Source organism: Lycium ferocissimum, unplaced genomic scaffold (genome assembly GCF_029784015.1).
Source record: "Lycium ferocissimum isolate CSIRO_LF1 unplaced genomic scaffold, AGI_CSIRO_Lferr_CH_V1 ctg4023, whole genome shotgun sequence".
Classification (NCBI taxonomy): domain Eukaryota; kingdom Viridiplantae; phylum Streptophyta; class Magnoliopsida; order Solanales; family Solanaceae; genus Lycium; species Lycium ferocissimum.
In genome coordinates, this window is record NW_026725546.1 from 7,418 (window position 1) to 27,306 (window position 19,889).

Sequence of the window (19,889 nt, forward strand, 5' to 3'; positions counted from 1 at the left end):
TAGGGCTTTCTCCAAGTGAAGTATTTCCATCCAAAACCCATTCCTTCATAATCAAAGGTGAGTTTTATGTTCATTTCATGCTATTAAGAGTATTGAGTGGTTGGAAGACTTGGATTATGGAAGAAAGTAGAAAATGGGTTACAAATATGAGAATAGTGGTATTCTTGACTAGTAGTTTGACATGAATCATGATTCTTGACATGTTATGAGTATAATCTTGTTATAAATGGTATTAAGAATATTGGAGAAGCATTATATGAGGAGGAATGTGGTTTTGTATTATGGCTATGGTTACAAAGGACTTTGAGAGGGAATTTTGAGAATTGAATAATGACTAGCTTAACAAAGTTTATTGATTATGGTATTGTAGTGTTGTTATTGATGTTTGGGAGTTGCTATATTGTATGGAGAAAGTTGTAAAAACAAAGGAGATGCTGCCCAATTTTCATTAGCTTTAGCTTAGCTCAAATATGTTTCCGATTATCTAATCTTAGTACGAATTCCCTTGAATGTAAAATTACGAACTTGGACGGAAGCATTTAGTCGGCAAGTTAGAAAGGCGGAAAGGGTATGTAAGGCTAGTCCCTTCTTCTCTAAGACCTGATTCCTACAACATGACTTCCTTTATCTTTCCATGACTCTCTTATATTCTGGAAACTATGAGTCTATGATTATTAAGAGTTTCTCATGAAATGAAGATAAGAGATGCGTTGTGAATATGACAATGATGATGATGAGTCTAAGTCTAGAGATTCCAAGGCTTATGATATGATATTCTTATGAAGCTAATGATTCCATGATGTTATTCGTTGTTGCTAGACTCACCTTATGATGCTAATTCCTTCAAGGTGAGGCATGATGATCATGACTACTCCATAATGGGATCAGGGGTTCTCGACCTTACGTCACCCCAATAGAGTTATAGTTTGTACTTGAGTTCTAATGCATGCTTTATGATAAGTATATGATGATAGGATTACACCGTACCTATATGGCCGGGGAGACACCGCTAAGGCGGGCGGCATATACACCATGTCTAGATGGAATGGGCAGACACCACTAGTGGGCGGCATGAGATGGTTACCCCGGACGCGGGAGGCCTGGACGCGGGCTAATGGTGATCACACCGTACCTATATGGTCGGGCAGCTTATATATGCATACTTGATATGATATTGTTTATGATGTAAGTTAGCATGCATTATTCCGTCTCAAGTGAATTCAGTTACAGGTTGTTTCCTCACTTGATGTTTCCTTATCTCTTCGATATGTTATTATTGTTCATGCCTTACATACTCAGTACATTGTTCGTACTGACGTCCTTTCTTTTTGGACGCTGTGTTCATGCCCACAGGTAGACAGGGAGGTGGCCCAGATTCCTAGGAGCTACTCGACGATTTACGGGAGCACTCTACTATTGGGAGGTGCCATTTTTGATATATTATTTTGTGTATATATATTTGGGCACGACGAGGTCCTGTCCCGTCCTTATGTCTCAGTACTCTAGTAGAGGCTCATAAATACGAATGTGTGGGTAATAGTTGTCTCATGGATACATCAGTGTTTATTCTTGTATATCATTTTTGCAGTCGTGAGGCCTTATGCATATTTATGTATTGCCTTGGAGAGTATATGTGTTCAGGTTGGGTATGATGATTAGCATTATGAGTGATGCTCGGTAGTCAGCGCCGGGTAGCCGTCATGGCCCCCTAGTCGGGTCGTGACAGAAGTAGACTTGCGAGCTCGGACGAATAAGTGTAGATAATTAGAGGCTGAACAGGTATATTAATTCTCGTCCCTTTCTTTCAGAGGCATGATTCCTATGGTATGATTCCATAAATGTTTCCATAACCTCCTTATCTTCAAAAGCTAAAAGTCATGATTCTTAAAGTTTCTCACGATGTTAAAGATAAGAATGATTCTATGATGATTATAATGATGATGATGATGATGATTTTATGTTTAAAGGTTCCAAGTTTATGATTTCAATGTTATTACGAGAATGTTGAGTTATTTCATGATTTTCTCGATTTTATTCATTGTTGTTGATCTCGCCTTATAATAATTGTTCCTTCAAGGTAAGATAGAGCGATGATGATTATTCCATAATATAATCGGAGGTTACCGACCTTACGTCACTCCGATAGAGTCATAGCGTTCTTTGGGCTCTTATGCATGCTACTTATGTTATAAAGTATTTATATGTATATATTTACATAACTGAGTCCCTTACTAAAGGGCCGGGTACGGTATTATTTATATAACCGAGTCCCTTACTAAAGGGTCGGGTACGGTATATATTTACATAACCGAGTCCCTTACTAAAGGGCCGGGTACGGTATATATTTAGATAATCGAGTCCCTTACTAAAGGGTCGGGTACGGTATATATTTATATAACCGAGTCCCTTACTAAAGGGCCGGGTACCGTATATATTTACATAACCGAGTCCCTTACTAAAGGGCCGGGTACGGTATATATTTATATAATCGAGTCCCTTACTAAAGGGCCGGGTACGGTATATATTTATATAACCGAGTCCCTTACTAAAGGGCTGGGTACGGTATATTTTTATATAACCGAGCCCCATAATGGGCCGGGTACGGTATAGAGAGTATATATATGCATGACTCACCACATAAGGTACAGATGCATTGGTATCCCTTGATTATCATACTTATCTCATGTCATCTTTTCATTCAGTCATGACCTTCACTACTGTGTTTCATGCTTTACATATTCAAGACATTTTTAAATCGACCCCTTTCTTCGGGGGTCGCGTTTCTTGCCCGTAGGTACGGACACTCGGTTGGTGATCCTCCGACCTAGGACTTCGTCGGCGCGGGAGAACTCCATTGTTTCGGAGCTTGAGTCATTTTGGTACAGATCCTTTTGACATAGACTTATGCATATTCAGGGGTACGGCGGGGCCCTAACCCGTCATATGTCACTGTTATACTCTTAGAGGTCTGCAGACATGTGTGGGTTGTGTATATGTTTGGACAGCTATATCGACGCAGTTAGCTTTGGATATTCCGGTATATAGTGGCAGCCTTGTCGGCTTGCACATTTTGTAATGTTTTGGTTAACGTGACTCCCCAGGAGACAGGTTCACTTTGATAGATGACATTATCAGCCTACAACATGCTTTTACAATTTACATATTGTCCTTAGTTCAGTTTGATTATATCTAGCAGGTGCGTATACGAGTGTCCAGCTCGGGCACTAGCCATGGCCTATCGGTTTGGGTCGTGACAAACCTCTTGGACCCCGGTCACATACTATCGTTTATCTTAAGCGTCCTTCATATTTGATAGTGCTCTATGACCTCTTTCATTATAATTCGTATACCATCCACCTCTTCATACTTAAGGGAAACTCTAATTCCATCATAACAACTTAGAACTCAACTTTATGAGTAAACGCTTAAGTGCACTGAATATGGACATATACCATTTCTTAAGAGGCTCACAAGACTTACAATATGAGGGCAACACATGCATCAGCTCTAGACACTCATGGTCCATATAAGAAAGAAACAACACACCTTATGCCATAGCGGCAAGTTGAGGAATAGCCTTAGTACCTCGATTCGATCTTCGAATGACCACAACGAGTCAATCCTTCAAATATACGTCCGACCTGTTTAAATGGGCTAATATCAACATAAAAATAGCCCAACCAAACACTACAGCTATACCAATACGAGCCGCAATCAAACAACGATAAGCTCCCGAGGCTTTATACAATCGTGTACTCTACACCCGGCCTCCTTTTAACAACAAACAAGCTCTACACGAGCTACCACACCCCCACCAATCTCCATATCATAAGAAAACAACCCACAAACGATTTGTTCAACTACTATGACTTGAACTCACGGCTTCTGATCTCCGTCCCGTGAGTTCTTAACAAATACATACCTTAATTGCTCATACAAGGCAGTAGATGGTTGTAGACGAGGAATTGTACTTATGTAGCCTTCACAAAAACCCGTCACCTTACTTCACTATGACGAAACTTTGATTTCCCAACATAAATGGAAACATTGCGGCTCTGTTTGGAAATACAACTTTGCTTCTATGTTTTGGAATGAAAATGTTGCTACTATGCATTTGGAGTAAAAATTGTTGCTGCTATCCTTTTGGAAAGAACCAAAACGTTGCTACCATAAATAAAAATGACGTGGCTTGCTATAAATGGAACTATGTTCCTGTTAGGAATTATAGAAACGTTGTTGATTTGTTTAAGAAAATTAGCAACTTTCCAAAGTGCAATTAAAATGAAACCCTCTTTTTCTTTCTTCATTTGGTATGTGGCGCCCACCCCTAGCCTTTATAAATTGTCAAGACTCTAATGATGGCCACCAGATCAATATATACATACATGAGTCAGTTGCTTCTTTACTTAATAGAGTCATGCGTGGAAAGGGTGTCCCCCGCTAATTATCCACTTAATCTTTAGTTAATCACTTTTATTTCTCACTACAATCCAACATTTAACTAATTACATACATGATTAATTTCTAATAACAAGAAGAAAAAAAATCTCATAAAAACTTAAACATATACTAACATTTCACATATTGAGATATCGAAAAAATATATTTCAACACATTCTAATTTTTATCCAATCAATATCATGATTTTAAATTTCTGTCCTATTAGTTCTCAAAGCAGGAAAAGAATTTTATTTTTTTCTTATGCGAAAATAGTCTTTATTCTTATAGTAAATAAAAGCCATTTATAAACTTCTTCGTGTCATACATATATTTTAAGACGTATCCGAGAAGTAGTGACACTAATAACTATATAAAATCACATTTATCAAACTTTTTCCTAAAATGTTTCACTTTAAAAAATATATATATATACCATATCAACATAGTATCTAACAGTATCAAATGTTGCAAACTTACGAGGTCTTACAATAATACTGTCATAAACCCTCTATAACCTTATGAATGACCTTAATCCCTTCAAGCACGACGCACTCAACGTAGAAATACGGGATGTTACAGACGTTTTACTCTTTAGTCAATTAGTTGTATTTCTTTTTTACTTTGGTGCAACTCCTGTCACGTGGCTAGAGTGGATGAAGGGCTTTATGTAAATAAATCCTGCTTCATCCTAAGGCATAGACACCTATGGAAAATCTCTTAGACTTTCTCTTAATTTCTCCTTCCTTAGTTTATCCCTTACTCTTTCCACTTGTTTTTCTTTAATTAAATCAGATCTTGCCCGTGGAAGAGCTATGTAAATGGGTCTTTACGCAGTGAGAAATAACACTTTGGAAAAAAAATGGGCAATTTGCACGATTGCCCCTATTTTGGGTAGGGGTGGACATGGTATGGTAGATACCGATTACCATATCGAAATCGAAATTTTTTATACCGCGATTTCGGTATTATGATATTTGGTACGGTATTTAGTATGCATTTTTAAAAAGATTGGTATTCGGTATGGTATTCGGTATTCATAAAGAAAATACAGAAATACCGAATACCATACCAAAGTATATAATTACATATACAATTCATATATCTTAGTATTATAATACTAAAAATATATAAACTAGTATTATTAGAAAACTAATTGTTAAACGTTGGAACTTTTACAACTCTATCTTGATTTAAATATCTTTTTTGTGTAATTGATTTACAAAGGGGATTGCTTGTGCTTTCTTTTGAATATTTGTACATGTGTAAGGTGTTTAGTACATAATAATTGAGACGTTTCTTAAGTAGCGGAAGTCATAATTCTCCACGATATGAGTATATGTAAGTCGAAGTTGGACAAACTATGGTACCGATTTACCGTACCGTAAAATACCAAAACCGAACTTTAAAATACCGAACCATACCGAATTAATTTGGTACGGTAATGGTATAGTATTTTTAGAAACCGAAAACCGAAATTACCATACCGAAGTTTTAAATACCGTACCATGCCCACCCCTAATTTTGGGGTGGTCTTTAATTTTTATCCCTCAAATTGCCGATCTTTAATTTTTGTCCCTAGCTTAAAAAAGTGACCGAAAATGCCTCGAGGTTCTGGGTTCAAATCCAACTCAGTTAAAAGAAAAAACATTTTTTGCAAGGCAAAGGCTTTCCAAAAATTATGCCTTATAAGGCATAACTTGGCTTAAGGCATAGCTAAATTCTACCTTATAAGGTAGAACTTTCGCGAAACGTTGCATTACGAAATAGTTTTTTTTTTTTTTTACTGAGCTGGGTTCGAACCCAAAACCTCGAGATATTTTCAATCACTTTTTAGGCGAAGAAGAAAAATTAAAGACCAGCAATTTGAGGTGCAAAAGTTAAAGACCACCCGCCTTTGAAAGCAATCCGCGCAAAACAAATGAAAAAAAAATAGCATTGTCACTGAGACAAACTATGATACAACTAAGTAAGGAAAATTTATTGATTGTAGCTTCTTTTAGTACCTATTTATTCATAATAACTGCCCTTTCATTTAATTATTATTAATAGCTAATTAACTTTTCTAAATTACAATTGGTAGCTATATCAAAAATACATACCCAAATACATTTATCTTTTTCTATTCCCACACACTACCCATTTCAGGTTTTTCATCTTCTCAAAACCCTAAAATACTCTCTCTCCCCTTCTCTCATCTGCGCCGCCAAAACCACCACCACCACGGCATGCGCCGCCTACGCCGCTACCCCCACTATAACAATATGTCATTCAGATTATACCATATTTACCCACAAAAAAAACTAAAAGAATGAAAATTTTAGGGTTTTCTTATAGAAGATGATGTGATGATGATTAATAAAACTAGGGTTTAGATGATTTTTTTGTGATAGTAGTTGTAGTTGTACGATTTTGATGTAGATGATGATGATGACGACGATCAGATTTGTGGTGACAGCTTGGATTGCGGCGGCGACTTGTATGGTGACAGCGAAGGTGACGGTGGTGTCGCCGTCGTGTTTCAGATATGGCCGGAAAATGGCTCAAATCTAGCCGGCTCAGATTTGCGGATTTGAGTGTTTTTAGTATTTTTTGAGTGTATTTGGCTGAATATATGAACAATGTATTTGACTCAGATATGGCCGGAAAATGGCTCAGATCTGCGGATTTGAGTATTTTTTGCATTTTTTGAGTGTATTTGTTAACAGTGTATTTGGCTGAATATATGAACAGTGTATTTGGTTGAATATATGAACATATGTATTTGGCTGAATATATGAACATTGTTTTTAAATACACGAAAATTTGAATGTATTTAGCTTTATATGTAGTTTGAATGTACACAATGTATTTGACATTTTGTTGAAATCCATTCAAATACATTGAATATATGAACATCAAATACACGGATTTTTGAATGTATTTGGCTTCATATGTAGTTTGAATGTACACAATGTATTTGAAATTTTGTTAAAATGGCATCAGATACAACGAAAACCCATAAATGTAGCTACATAATCAATATGTATTTGAAAACAAACAAACACACCTGTTAAAATACATATGTTCATTAAATAGTAGCTATGGTTGGTAATATTGAAAAGATAGCTACTAAAGGTAAGGACCTACTAAAGGGTAGTTATTTATGTAAGTTTACCACCAAGTAAATTGTGAGACATACTTGGGCTTCATTAATCTTGAGTATAACATGTGATGCACAATTTTGGGCAGGGGCACCTTATAAAATAAACGCCATATGCGGACCAACTTGCGAACCCTAATTATTCTATTGGGTACCTACAATTTTGTCTCTGTTGAGATTTGAAGTCCCGCTTTTCCCTAGTTTTCATCCCGCTTCATTGAGAAAAGGGACTTGTTTCTGATGTGATAGTCTTGCCATTGTTGCTAGTACCTCCAAAAACGGTTTCACCACTACCATAAATATAACCTTATGTTTAACACCCCTTTGTAGGTCATTGCAATGGAAGTACTACTCATAGTAAACACCTCGAAGTAGAAGCAATAACTATCTCCAACCGGAGATACGGTTCCAACTGATCAAATGTTGTGGATAGAGATCAAAATCATCATGCAGGGGAAAAGGAGGCACATCCACCCTGACAATATTTTTCTCGACATTCCATAGACATTCATTAGTTCGAAAAAAGACAAGAAAACGACCATGGCTTATCCCCACATCAAGATGGACCGACGTCGGATAAAAATAATGTCTGACGCACATTATACTGCTCCAACACAGATATTCACGACCGTGAGTGATTTTTAAAAGCATTACCTCTTTGGACTTGTTCTCAATTTCATTGAAGCATGACCTACCTTCTACAAACATCCTCTATTGGACATGAAAATAATCACTACATAAAACAAGGCATTATGAATCACTGGTAGGCATAGTATCTGCTTCAGACGATCTAACTATTGCTTCGATAGTATCCATGTCAATCGTCATAACATCCTCAACTTCGGCCTCTTCTACCTCAGCCATTACTTCATCTGCATCACCTGCACTGGCTATAGGTTCCACCCCATTAGACACTAAATTAGATTGAACTTGGGAACTCTTGGTTTCTCTTTCTGGTTCTGTTGCATTTTGTATAGTAGACGATGCATATGGATCACTGGAAATAGTCAATGTTGATGTAACTAACAAATTCTGCAGACAGGTAAAGTGTGAATTATACTCCAGAACTATCATAGGATGAGTTAAATTACAAAACAAGAGCATATTCAGCCTCTAGCAGTTCAGAAACTATGGGAAGCCCTTTTCTTAAACAGATAAATTCTCAACCGAAAAGAAGAACAAAAACTGGTATATGATCTGTTCTTTTTTCAAATTTTTACATTCTTTTTTTTTTTTTTTTTTTTTGGGGGGGGGGTGGGGAAAGGGCCAAATATACCCCTGTACTATTGGAAATAATTTAAATATACCCTTCGTTATACTTTTGGTCCAAAATATACCCCTCCCATTATACTTTGGCACAAATTTTGAAGTAGGGACACATGGCAAGCTCATAATCAAATGACTCACCCCCAGTTTTAAATACCCGATTTCTTAAAGGAGATGGGTTAAATGGGTGGGTTTCTAAAGGAATCGAGTATTTAAAATTGGGGGTGCCTCCAACAACATTAAGGGCAAATTTGTGTCAAAATATAAGGGAAAGGGTATATTTGGACCGAAAGTATAACGGTAGGGGTATATTTGGACCGAAAGTATAACAAGGGGTATATTTGGCCCTTTTCCCTTTTTTTTTTTTTTTAAATAACCGTGGTAAATCCCACCAAGAACAGTTACCAGGTAACTATGTCCACCAAGGTTAGGACAAATGGAAAGAAATCACCTAGTGTTTTTTGTCCCAACTAGGATTGAACCTGAGACTTCATGTTTTCAACCCATTTCATTGACCGCTTTAGCACAAAATTTTGTGCTGGAAGCCAAATTTACAAAGAACTGGTACAAGATCTGTTAACCCTCCACGAAACGGGAACCTCAGACCCAACCACTGTCAACTAAGCTCACTAATATAATCTTACGCTATTACTACTAAGGAGTTTTCTCCAGAAAGTTGGCATTCAAGATGTTGAGATGCTAGATCAATGAGATTTAAGTATGTGAAAATTTACAAGCGCTATAAGGCAAAATCCACATCAAAATCAAACCTTTTCTAGAGCCAACGCAAGTTTTGACAGCTTGGAATACATGCTCCGCGCATCCAACAAAATCTGTTCAATATTTACTCAAACGATTAGAGACAAAGGAAAACCAATATATCAAATGCTTAATTGAGGGCCATAAATCAGACATCAGCATGATGAGAATCTTTGTAGCAGCGAAAAGAAAATACAAATTACCCTTAAAAAATTCCTCCTATTCTCCTATTGAGTTTGTCCCACTAACATGCTATAAGACTCCTATACTAGAAAAACACAAGTTTTTTCATGAAATAGAAAAACACTGCTTCAAATTTAAAGAAAGGAAAATCATGTGGGATGAAGTACTAACATATTAAACAATTTGAAATTGAGATTAAAAAAGATTGTCACCTCACAAAGCCTTTGCAACGTAAATGGAGGGCCTCCAGCAAAGCTATTGAGAGCTGCAAAATCAAGGTAATGTGGGAAAAATCCAAATCAGAGTAATGACCCACGAAGACGAGAGCTTATCTCAACTGCATAAGGGGAACATCAAACAAGTCCAAACTAAATGTCAAATGTGAAAATGGTAATACATATTAGAAGTTTGGTAACAAAGCGAGCCCGGAAAAAGCACTATTGAAGCACCAACAAGCTATGTTGCTCGGACTCTCCAAAAATGATGCTGCACCCGTGTCGGATCCTTCAAAAATGCACTACTTTTGGAGGATCCGACACGCACCCATGTCCATTTTTGAAGAGTCCGAGTAACATAGCCCACAAGTATACCTTTAGTTCAACCTGCGAGTTATAAGGCTGATTTGGAATAACAACATATTATTTGACAGGTAAATTTTTTTGATAAGGTTTATTTGACAGGTAAATGAAGTAACATATCAACAGTTACTGTTCACATGATAGCATGCATACATTATTTAAGGTGAGTAGTTTTCCAGTCCAATAGGTTGAGCCAGACTGGCACTAATAACCATAATTGAGAGATCAGCAGGCAAGTGAAAACTCTTAAAATTCTGAAAGTGAAGCAGATGAAATAGAACTGCTACCACAGAAGAGAGTAACAACACTAATATGGGAACTGTTCTTGTTTATTCGAAACTACATGACAAACCGTAACTTGCTCCTCAGCAGAAGTGGAAGGTAAAAAAAAACCTTTCAAGAATTAGACCGCCATTAAGCAGATATTGAAAATGGAGATAGAAAGATATTCTGGACAAAATGTGGACTACAGTATGCATATGTAGTACCAATATGCAAATGCACTTGTTTGACCATTTCACATCAACCTAACCAAGAAGATGATTATTTACTCCTACTCAACTTCTTCCTTCTTCCTCCATTCAACCTTTTCTTTTTCACATCACATTCCCTCCCTACTGCCTAAGAGAACACATCTTAAAACATCAACATTGAACATGCTAACAAGAAGCGAAACCCCAAGCTAAACACAGAAAAACATCTAACATCCAAACACATATTATACAGCTGCCCCACACAAACAGAACAATCACTTTTAGGAGAGCCTTATACTTCTATGGCATGTGAAATTTTTTGTCTCAAGTAAACACACAAAAAAAAGGACAATACAGGAAATTGTTGTAGGATATGAATATGAAACATTACGTATCATCTTCTATTATTTTTGGCTAATAATAACAATGGTGTCCCAACCAGCTTGCGAAAACGTCTTTCCACCAGGTACCTGCTGCTCCCACCAGCACAGGTGCTGAGTAACTCTACCAACCAAGGGTTATGTGCCTTCTTATAGAATTTTCTTTCTATCAATAGATTCTCTTATAGAATTGTTATGGTTAAATAATGCTAATTTCCCCTCATATCAAAGGAGAACGACAGGAATCAGTAAGGCAAATGACTGCGGGAATACCATCATCCAACCTCTTCACCAACTCAGGAAAGCTCTCCCCTAAACAAGATTGCTGCTGTTCGATAGTCATTTTTGACTCGGGATAATCTGACAGGACCTTCAGTAAAGCATTTAAGAGAAGTTAAAACTTAATATCCATTAAGCAGAAATATTAAAACAGGATAGATTGGAACATCACTCCAAAGAAGCTCTTATATGTTCGACAACTTGGCATACCTCCCCATACCTGCTTAAGATGGAATGATAGCATAGCCTTGAGTTTGTCCCACTCATGCCTGAGCCCAAACATGCACAAAATAAATTATTCCGGAAACGGAACTTCCAAAACCTTAATGCAATAGACAAGAATACAACAGACACAGCCCTTTTTCTTTTTTCCATTTTTTTGGATCAAAATACAGCTCTTTTCTTCTTTTTCTTCAACGAGATTATTGTGTAGGAATTAAGACTTTCTATATTTACTTCCCTCGCTAAAAACAAGAAAAGACAGTCTCACATGGAACAGATTTTCTTACACACTTCAATAAGTTCAAAATTGTAGATAAAAAAGTAGAATTCAAAGTTGGATCTAATTAAACTTCGGATAGTTGCTCATAAAGTAGGCAGAGAAAAGAAACCTTTAAAGATGCTCCTTGAAAGGGGGCTGGGGGTGATAGGAAGAACAAACAAATTATCAGTTAAGCACTGAACAAACAAATTCATAACACTCCTTGGATGGTGAACTGCACATGATAAGTGGGGTGGTCAAACCATGGCTGTTTCCTGGTACATGTTCCATTTGGTTACAAAGTTGGATTGGCCAAAAATATATCAAGCTAAAGAAAATTATTATTTGGACTACACCAGTAGATCAAGTAGAATATACTACCAAAAACAGGTTGCCAAATAATTTCCAGATATATATATATATATATATATAGGTGCAGAGAGAGGACAAGAGAACAAAAAGAGACATGGTATCTTGTGTACTATTATCTGAGCGCCAACAAGGCTACAACAATAATGTCATTAAACCTGCAATTGAGGTCTATAATCGAGCATATTCCAGCTGATAAACATGAGAATCTTACCAAGTCATATATTCGCATGTTGCTAGCGCAGTTGACTTGCTATGTTAGTAGCTAATGCTTGAAGCAGATGGTTCTGCTCATATTTATGGCTTAGATTCAGCTCGAGCACATCCAAGTTCTAAGACTAATTTGGGTTAGGCAAAACTCAAGAATTTAACTAGTTTTTGCTCTTTGAAATACAACATTCAGCCAACTTGAAAAAATTTATAATAACTTTAGATTGCTAAAAGAACGGTTCTAGCCAACCAATTATATACCCCAGTTAATTTATTTAGCCCCAGGTTAACGAATCTGGCGTTCTTCCTCGACCAAAAAAAAACTGACATTCTTGTGACCTATAATGGCTATATTTCTAAGTAAGTTTTGTTCCAACTTTATTGAGTTTGTAAACAAGAAAGGCAAAGTTGTTAAGTAGAACAAGATAAGGAAAGAACTTGAAGGAGAAAGTATAAGAAAGAATAAATGAATGGTCATACAAATATGAATATGATAGCAGTAATATTACTATATAATTTTATGTCAAAGATATTCTTGCTAAACTTGCTTTCCTTTTTATAACAGTAATATCCAGGTGCGCTTGCTTGGGCTCACAGATTCATAAACCTAAATACACGGAGCCAATGAAACAATGTTTAAGATGCAGCTAACTGAGTGTAGTAATACCATCTTACATTCAGATAGAGTTACACAACATTGAAGGGAAGATTGTTGCTTGTGACAAATATTTGTATTTCCACATCAAAGTTAAAAATGGGACTAACTCAGATATTACGAAAGAAATAAAGTGCTACTGAAAATTAAAGAGCATACCAATACTTGCCACTGGCTGCCATTACTTCAATTACACTCTTAACTTGTTCATCATTCATCTCCTTTTCAGATTCCATGCCTGTATAACACCCATATTAATTTAATAGAAACCAAGAAGATGATGGAAAGTTTAAAATGATAAATAAAGCAGCATTCCTTCGCATACCCGATTGAGGAGAATCCATATATATATATAATATATATACTTGAAGATGAAGAAAAGGGTGAAAGAAGATTAAACCCTAATTCCCTCTACCCCTCTTTCCCCCCTAATTCCGGAGACAATTATGGTTTTTAGGTTGGATCGGTCGGGTATGGGTCAAACCAATCCATGGGGTTTCGGTAATGGGTCTAACTTGAAAATTTAAAAAAAAAAAAAAAAAAAAACAACAACAACAAAAATACAAAACTTAATACATACCCAGCCCCTTAGGCTTAAGCTTACCAGCAAATTCTATTTGCACATTCGAAATTATTCCAATTGAGCATTTGATTACACACTACAACAAATTTAGGGCCCGTTTGGCCATAAATACAAAAAAAAAAAATCACTTTTTTTGGAATTTTTGAAGTTGGAGTTGTGTTTGGCCATAGTTTTTGAAATTGTAGTTTTTGGTGAAATGAAATGTAAAAAAGTGAAAAATATTTGAAAAACAAGTTTTTCTTATTTTTAGTATTCCGGAATACAACTCCGGAAAAAAGTGAATAATTTTTATGGCCAAACACCCACTTAGCGTAAGGCCACAACAACTCTAGACGATATTTGAAAAGTGTTGTCAAAAATATTTGTGGGAAGGCTTTCAAGGAGCGGCCTTTGCACAAAGCTTTTGACTACCGAAATATTGGCAGCGCTTCTCAAACATGCTCTTTAGTAGTAAATGCTGCACTTTATAAGTGTTTCCAAATCATAACACAACTGGCAACGCTTACGCTTTTAAAATGTGTTATTTTTGTAATTCTAAAATCGACATTAACAAGTGTACACTAACAGTTCTCATAAAAATTTTGCTAAACTAATTATGTTCTCTCCATATATCTAATTTCCCCCCAATTTCTAAAAGGTTAAAGTATACCGCCAATGAAGGGTTTCTCGCGCATCAGTACCTCCAACGAAATTGTTGCAGTTTTCTTGCTCGCTTCGATCGTAGTTTTCTTTCGATAAACCTCTGTGGAATCTATTGCGGTATTGCTAGGACGTTATCTGGTAGTGTTCTTACAAGTTTAAACGCTGAAATTTCTGGAAGCCCTTACAATTTTTAAACTCTGAAATCAACTAGGGTTATTTATATTGCACCAACTTCAATAACCGCTACAGATAATGAATTTTCGCCTAATCCATTGTTCTAAAGAGTATATATATGAGCATAAAAAGAGACTGTAATGGGTGACTGTTTTTGTGAAGTCAATTTCGTCGATGATAAAAATATCTAGAAATATTTTCAATATGGGTCTGATTACGAGCACCAGTTCATAAGTTAGGATTGGGACTGTATTTTTTTAATTAGTGATATTTATTAATAACCGATATTCTATGTTCTAGCATGCCATATTGGTTAGTGTTAAGTTTCCTATTATTTCCGCTCGTGTTTAGACATTAGGGATATTGGTACCTAGCATATCTTTATTGATGTGCGTCATCGTTACTCTGTGTTCGTTGCTCTTTGATAGAATGTATATGTTGTCCAAATTAGAAAACATGTACCAAAATCATTTTTTTATTTGTTTGTAGAAAATCCATGACTTAGTTGTCATATACAGGTACAGACCTTGTCTGCTTTGGTGTATATTGTATAGTTGTAGCTTCTGCAGCATTTGCAAAGGTTTAGTACAATATAGGTATTTCTCTAGCTTATCTTGTGTGTCTGTAGTTTTTCTTGACTATTTCTTTCATAAAAATAATAATGTAGTACTCTTAATAAGTCGGTCAAACATTCCTAACTTGGAGAAAACTTGATAAAAAAATATTTCTGTTTCATTAGTTGTGAATCCTTAGTGTTAGGTTGCACGACCTAAGTGTATGTCCCAATGTGTACCTATTTTTTGTCTATGGATAGAACACGCTACCTAACCTGTTCTATAAACGTGTTTGCGGAATATAAACAAACAGGAAGGTAAAGGACACCGGAATTTTACGTGGAAACCACCCGGCTCAAAGGTGATAAAAACCAAGACCTACAGACCTGCAGGATTTACTTCAACTCCACTACTATTGTCACACCCTAATTTCCGACAGGGTGTGATGGGCACCCGACCCTTACCTAGGGCCGAGCGAACCCGCCCCTTACCTAGGGCCGAGCGAACCCGCTGACTCTCGCAACACTCACAATCATACTGGGCCCACAGAACATAACATAAGTACACAATAAAAAAAATTCGGGAAATCAAACATGCTTTTCATCTTTTCCAAGTCAAATCAAATACAATCCGTAGTCATAACAAATCTGAAACGTAAGGCATACTGATGTATCGGCTTACATAGCCGCTTGCCAAACAAATCTGTAACACAACGCATAATAACACACCGGCTTACATAGCCGCTTACAAACTGACGTCTTACTCACACGACACCATCTGCAAAGTCTCTACCATAACTTTAGATACCATACAAAAACACTCGGACTCGGCAGCACTCCGGAGGAAATGGAGCTCGCCAATCCAGCTGGAACGTCCTCTGCTAACATCATCTACTCATCTGTGGGTACCGCGCGGTACGAAACGCATTTCGAAAAAAAAGGGGGTCGATACGGAACAAACGAGTATGCAAAGCAGAAAATACAGAAAGCGAAATCATAACCGAAGTCAGGGGTACAGAAAGTGAGCATAATAATCCGAATACCGAAATACTTACATCTGACATACAAATCATACATAAGGGGTCCAGAAGGCGAGTAGGATAATCAGAATGTCAAAATGCTTCGCTTTCTTTTGAAAAACATTTTTGCCTCGTACATACGGAAAATCAAACATATCATATGAGCTGACATTAACCGAATGCCGAGGAACGTACGGCCCGATCCATAAATAGTATAATAATGCCGAGGAACGTACGGCCCGATCCATATATAACATAATAATCATAAACATACCGTCATATTATCACATATCATATCATCAAATCATCACATATCACATACCACAAATACACACATACACACATATACACATACCGCGGCCAGGAACCCAGCGGCAATATCACATAACATACCGTAGCGCATCATAACATCATGACCGGTCATATGAGATGCCATTAACCGATGTGGGATTGACCTAAACCAATGTGGGATTTGCCTAAACCAATGTGGGATTTGCGTAGACCAGTGTGGGATTTGCCTAAACCAATGTGGGATTTGCCTAAACCAATGTGGAATTTTGCATCATCATTGGGTTTGCCCCACCATTGGGTTTGCCCCACCACCGGATCTGAAACCAACTGATCATATCATCATATATCATATCAAATCATCATATATCATATCGTATCGTCATATATCATATCGTATCATCATATATCATATCAGACTTCGTATCACATCATACATATATACACAGTACCCGGCCGAAAGGGGCTCGGCGTACCGGACACATCATACTCCGGAAAACACATCATTTACAAACCGAGAAACCATACACACACAAATCCTTATTACTGACTCAACAGAATGATCAAACAAGTCCTCGTTTAAAAGCCAAAACAGTAGTCAAATCAAGTTTTCCTCCGAACGTCACTCGGGAACAGATCAAATAGAATTTTTGAAATCATAGTTACGTATAAAAATCATATGCATAAAATCATCATCATAACTCATTAAGCAAGTAAGAAATCCATATGCGGAAGTCAAAGCGAAAATAGTATTAAAGTTTTCCGAAGGTCACTAAGGTTAAGCATAGAAAAGCCCGCGGCCCCACGGACGGGTGCCAACCCCATCCGAGCCCGACTACGAGAGTTGGGGGAATGTTATGTCTCATGAAGTTACCTATTATGTTTCGGGGCGATCCGAGCTCGTATGTGAAAGTTACGGGCGTTCGTAGTTTTGGATTCGTTTAGGAATAAAATTCTTTTCAAAACCAACTTTCATGCAACTTTAGGAAATCAATCATACAAAACATATAAACCATAGTTTGTCCACATAAGGATGCCAACATCAAAAGCAAATACGACTCATAAACGTACTCGGATTTTAAGAATGGAATTTCCCATAACTTAGTCGTATCTAAGACATGCCAAGGTAAACATAACATATCATAACTTAGTCGTATCTAAGACATGCCAAAAGAAATGAAGGTAAACTTTTCAACAACAACAACACCAACAAACTACAACATCAACATACTAACTCTTTACATAATCCAACAACATTCATAATATTCTCCAAGGTAATCCAATCTTACGTCGCGAACTTCTCAAGATCTACATTACTTCCTTTTCAACAATATGCCATTAAGTACCAAACATTAGCTAAAACACATTACTCAACACACACACACATGCACACGGTTTGACACACGAACCATCCATATTCATGGATTTCAATTTTCTTGGCACCGAGCCGAAATGCCCATCTTTAAGTAACTAAAACCAAATTACTTTTGTCCACCAAACTTAAACCCTATTCCAAATGTATAACTCGCGGGTCAATTTGCTGATTAAAACGCTATGTGGGCCATCCACGTGTAATATATTCATGCCACTATACCCACCCACGTTTAATTAAACCCCCCTCTCGTCCCTAGAAGCGCCCATTTGAAACACCCCGAGAATTCAACTCACAAAGTCATCATAATCATATTCAACAACAACAACACCAACAACCAAACTACAACATCAACAATCACTTCAAAATGCATTTCTAACATTAGTTGCCCAATGTTTTTACATAATCCAACAACATTCATAATATTCAAGGACACCATAAACAATTCATACAATATTTCAAACAATGTTAACGAATTATCCACACCACCATACTTACCCATATATATGTGTCTCCAAACTCAACATTGTTAACAACACTAACACATTTCTTTCTTAATTCAAAACTCATGAATATATACACCAACAATCTTCTTTTTAACAATGTCATCATCCTAAATATACAATTTACATAAGAGTTGGACATATGGCTTCCCATTCATACTTATGTTAATTGTTGTTAACCCACAACCATCACATGTGACTTCAAATTGATAAGAAGATTAAAAAATCTCGAGGCATATTATCAACATAGAATTTCGACACAACTAAAACACTAAGTAACATTACTTCCTTTTCCACACACAAAAAGCCGCATAAATTTGTTAACGAATTATCCATTCCTCATACTTACTATTCCATATATATGTAGTTTCATTCATTTTCTACACATTACAACAACACACAAACATGCTAAATTCAATTTATTGTTCATAAGATATATATACGAGGACACACTACCAACATTGATTTGTTAATTTCTTTGGGATATAACTTAATTACCACAAACTCACGGTTTGGACGAAAGTTTTACACTGTATTCGAAAAAAATCTAGTACTCTATATTCCGTTATGGAAAGGAAAGCGATAGAGAAATAACAAAAGAAAATATACAATTCACCATCCGAAAGTTAATTATTTATATTTTCAAGGATTTCATTCATTTTAAAGAACAAATGTAATTCACAACATACACAAACCATTTATAACACGATATAAAAAGAGAAGATTGAACCTTAGGACTTCTTTCACCGTGGTTCTTCAACTTATCTAGGGTTTGTATCTATTTTCAATAAACGAATTACCGATTCTTGCTACTCCAACAATTGCTCAAGTTATGGTGTATTTTAGCACCTTAAGAAGAAGGGCTTCAATTAGTAGAATACCATGAAGAAAATAATTTTTTTTGGAGCAATTTCTTGGCACCGGGGGATTAATTAAAACCCATTTTGCCAAGTCTAGGGGTGTCTTAAAGCGCACTATGCCCCGGGGGTTTTATCTTTTTTTTTCTAAGTTTCTTCATATTTCTAGAGTTAAAAAGATGACCAACATGTGCTAGTCATCCACCCTCTATATATATAAAAAGCCCCCAACAAATATAATGTGCACACATGTACCACTCATAAATTTAACTAATCAAATTTGGCCAAGACTTGGAGAAGGGACCCACACCACACACATGGCCACATATGGCCATTTTCATGAAATATTAGTTTCCAAAATTTCACTTCTAGCCCCAAATTCTCATAAAATGCTCAACTTTCCATAATTCACTTTTAGCCCCAAATTTTTCTTATTCCCATTTTACCCTTAACACTCCATGCCAATGAAAAGACGAATGTGCAACTTATGCACTTCTAACAAAATCGGAAAAATTTACAACCTTGTCCTTAACTTGTCGCAACCGACTTAGAATCTTCCAACGTACAAAGTACAGGGTATAACATCCTTTCCCCCTTTAGAACATTTGTCCTCGAATGTTCAACTAGTCGTATGGGGTCTTAAGGATCTCAATTTAAACTTTTCTTTATTACCATAGCATGCAACC

General features: G+C 36.5%; 1 protein-coding gene across 4 annotated transcripts; it reads right to left on the reverse strand.

Annotated features, from left to right (window-relative positions):
- Window positions 1-8,048: 8,048 nt before the first annotated feature.
- On the reverse strand, window positions 8,049-14,484 carry LOC132044243 (uncharacterized). Of its 4 annotated transcripts, none has more exons than XM_059434728.1 (7): window positions 14,445-14,484; window positions 13,372-13,450; window positions 11,718-11,766; window positions 11,492-11,588; window positions 10,000-10,052; window positions 9,616-9,678; window positions 8,049-8,611 (listed from the first exon to the last, which is right to left on the reverse strand). In XM_059434728.1, the coding sequence occupies exons 1-7, from the start codon at window positions 14,467-14,469 to the stop codon at window positions 8,330-8,332; spliced, it is 648 nt and encodes a 215-aa protein (XP_059290711.1). In that variant the 5' UTR covers window positions 14,470-14,484; the 3' UTR covers window positions 8,049-8,329. The 4 variants fall into 4 exon arrangements, with proteins under 4 accessions (XP_059290711.1, XP_059290714.1, XP_059290712.1 ...); XM_059434731.1 differs by lacking the exon at window positions 14,445-14,484 and adding an exon at window positions 13,817-13,840 and having other exon boundaries at window positions 11,708-11,766; XM_059434729.1 differs by lacking the exon at window positions 14,445-14,484 and adding an exon at window positions 13,538-13,710.
- Window positions 14,485-19,889: the final 5,405 nt, after the last annotated feature.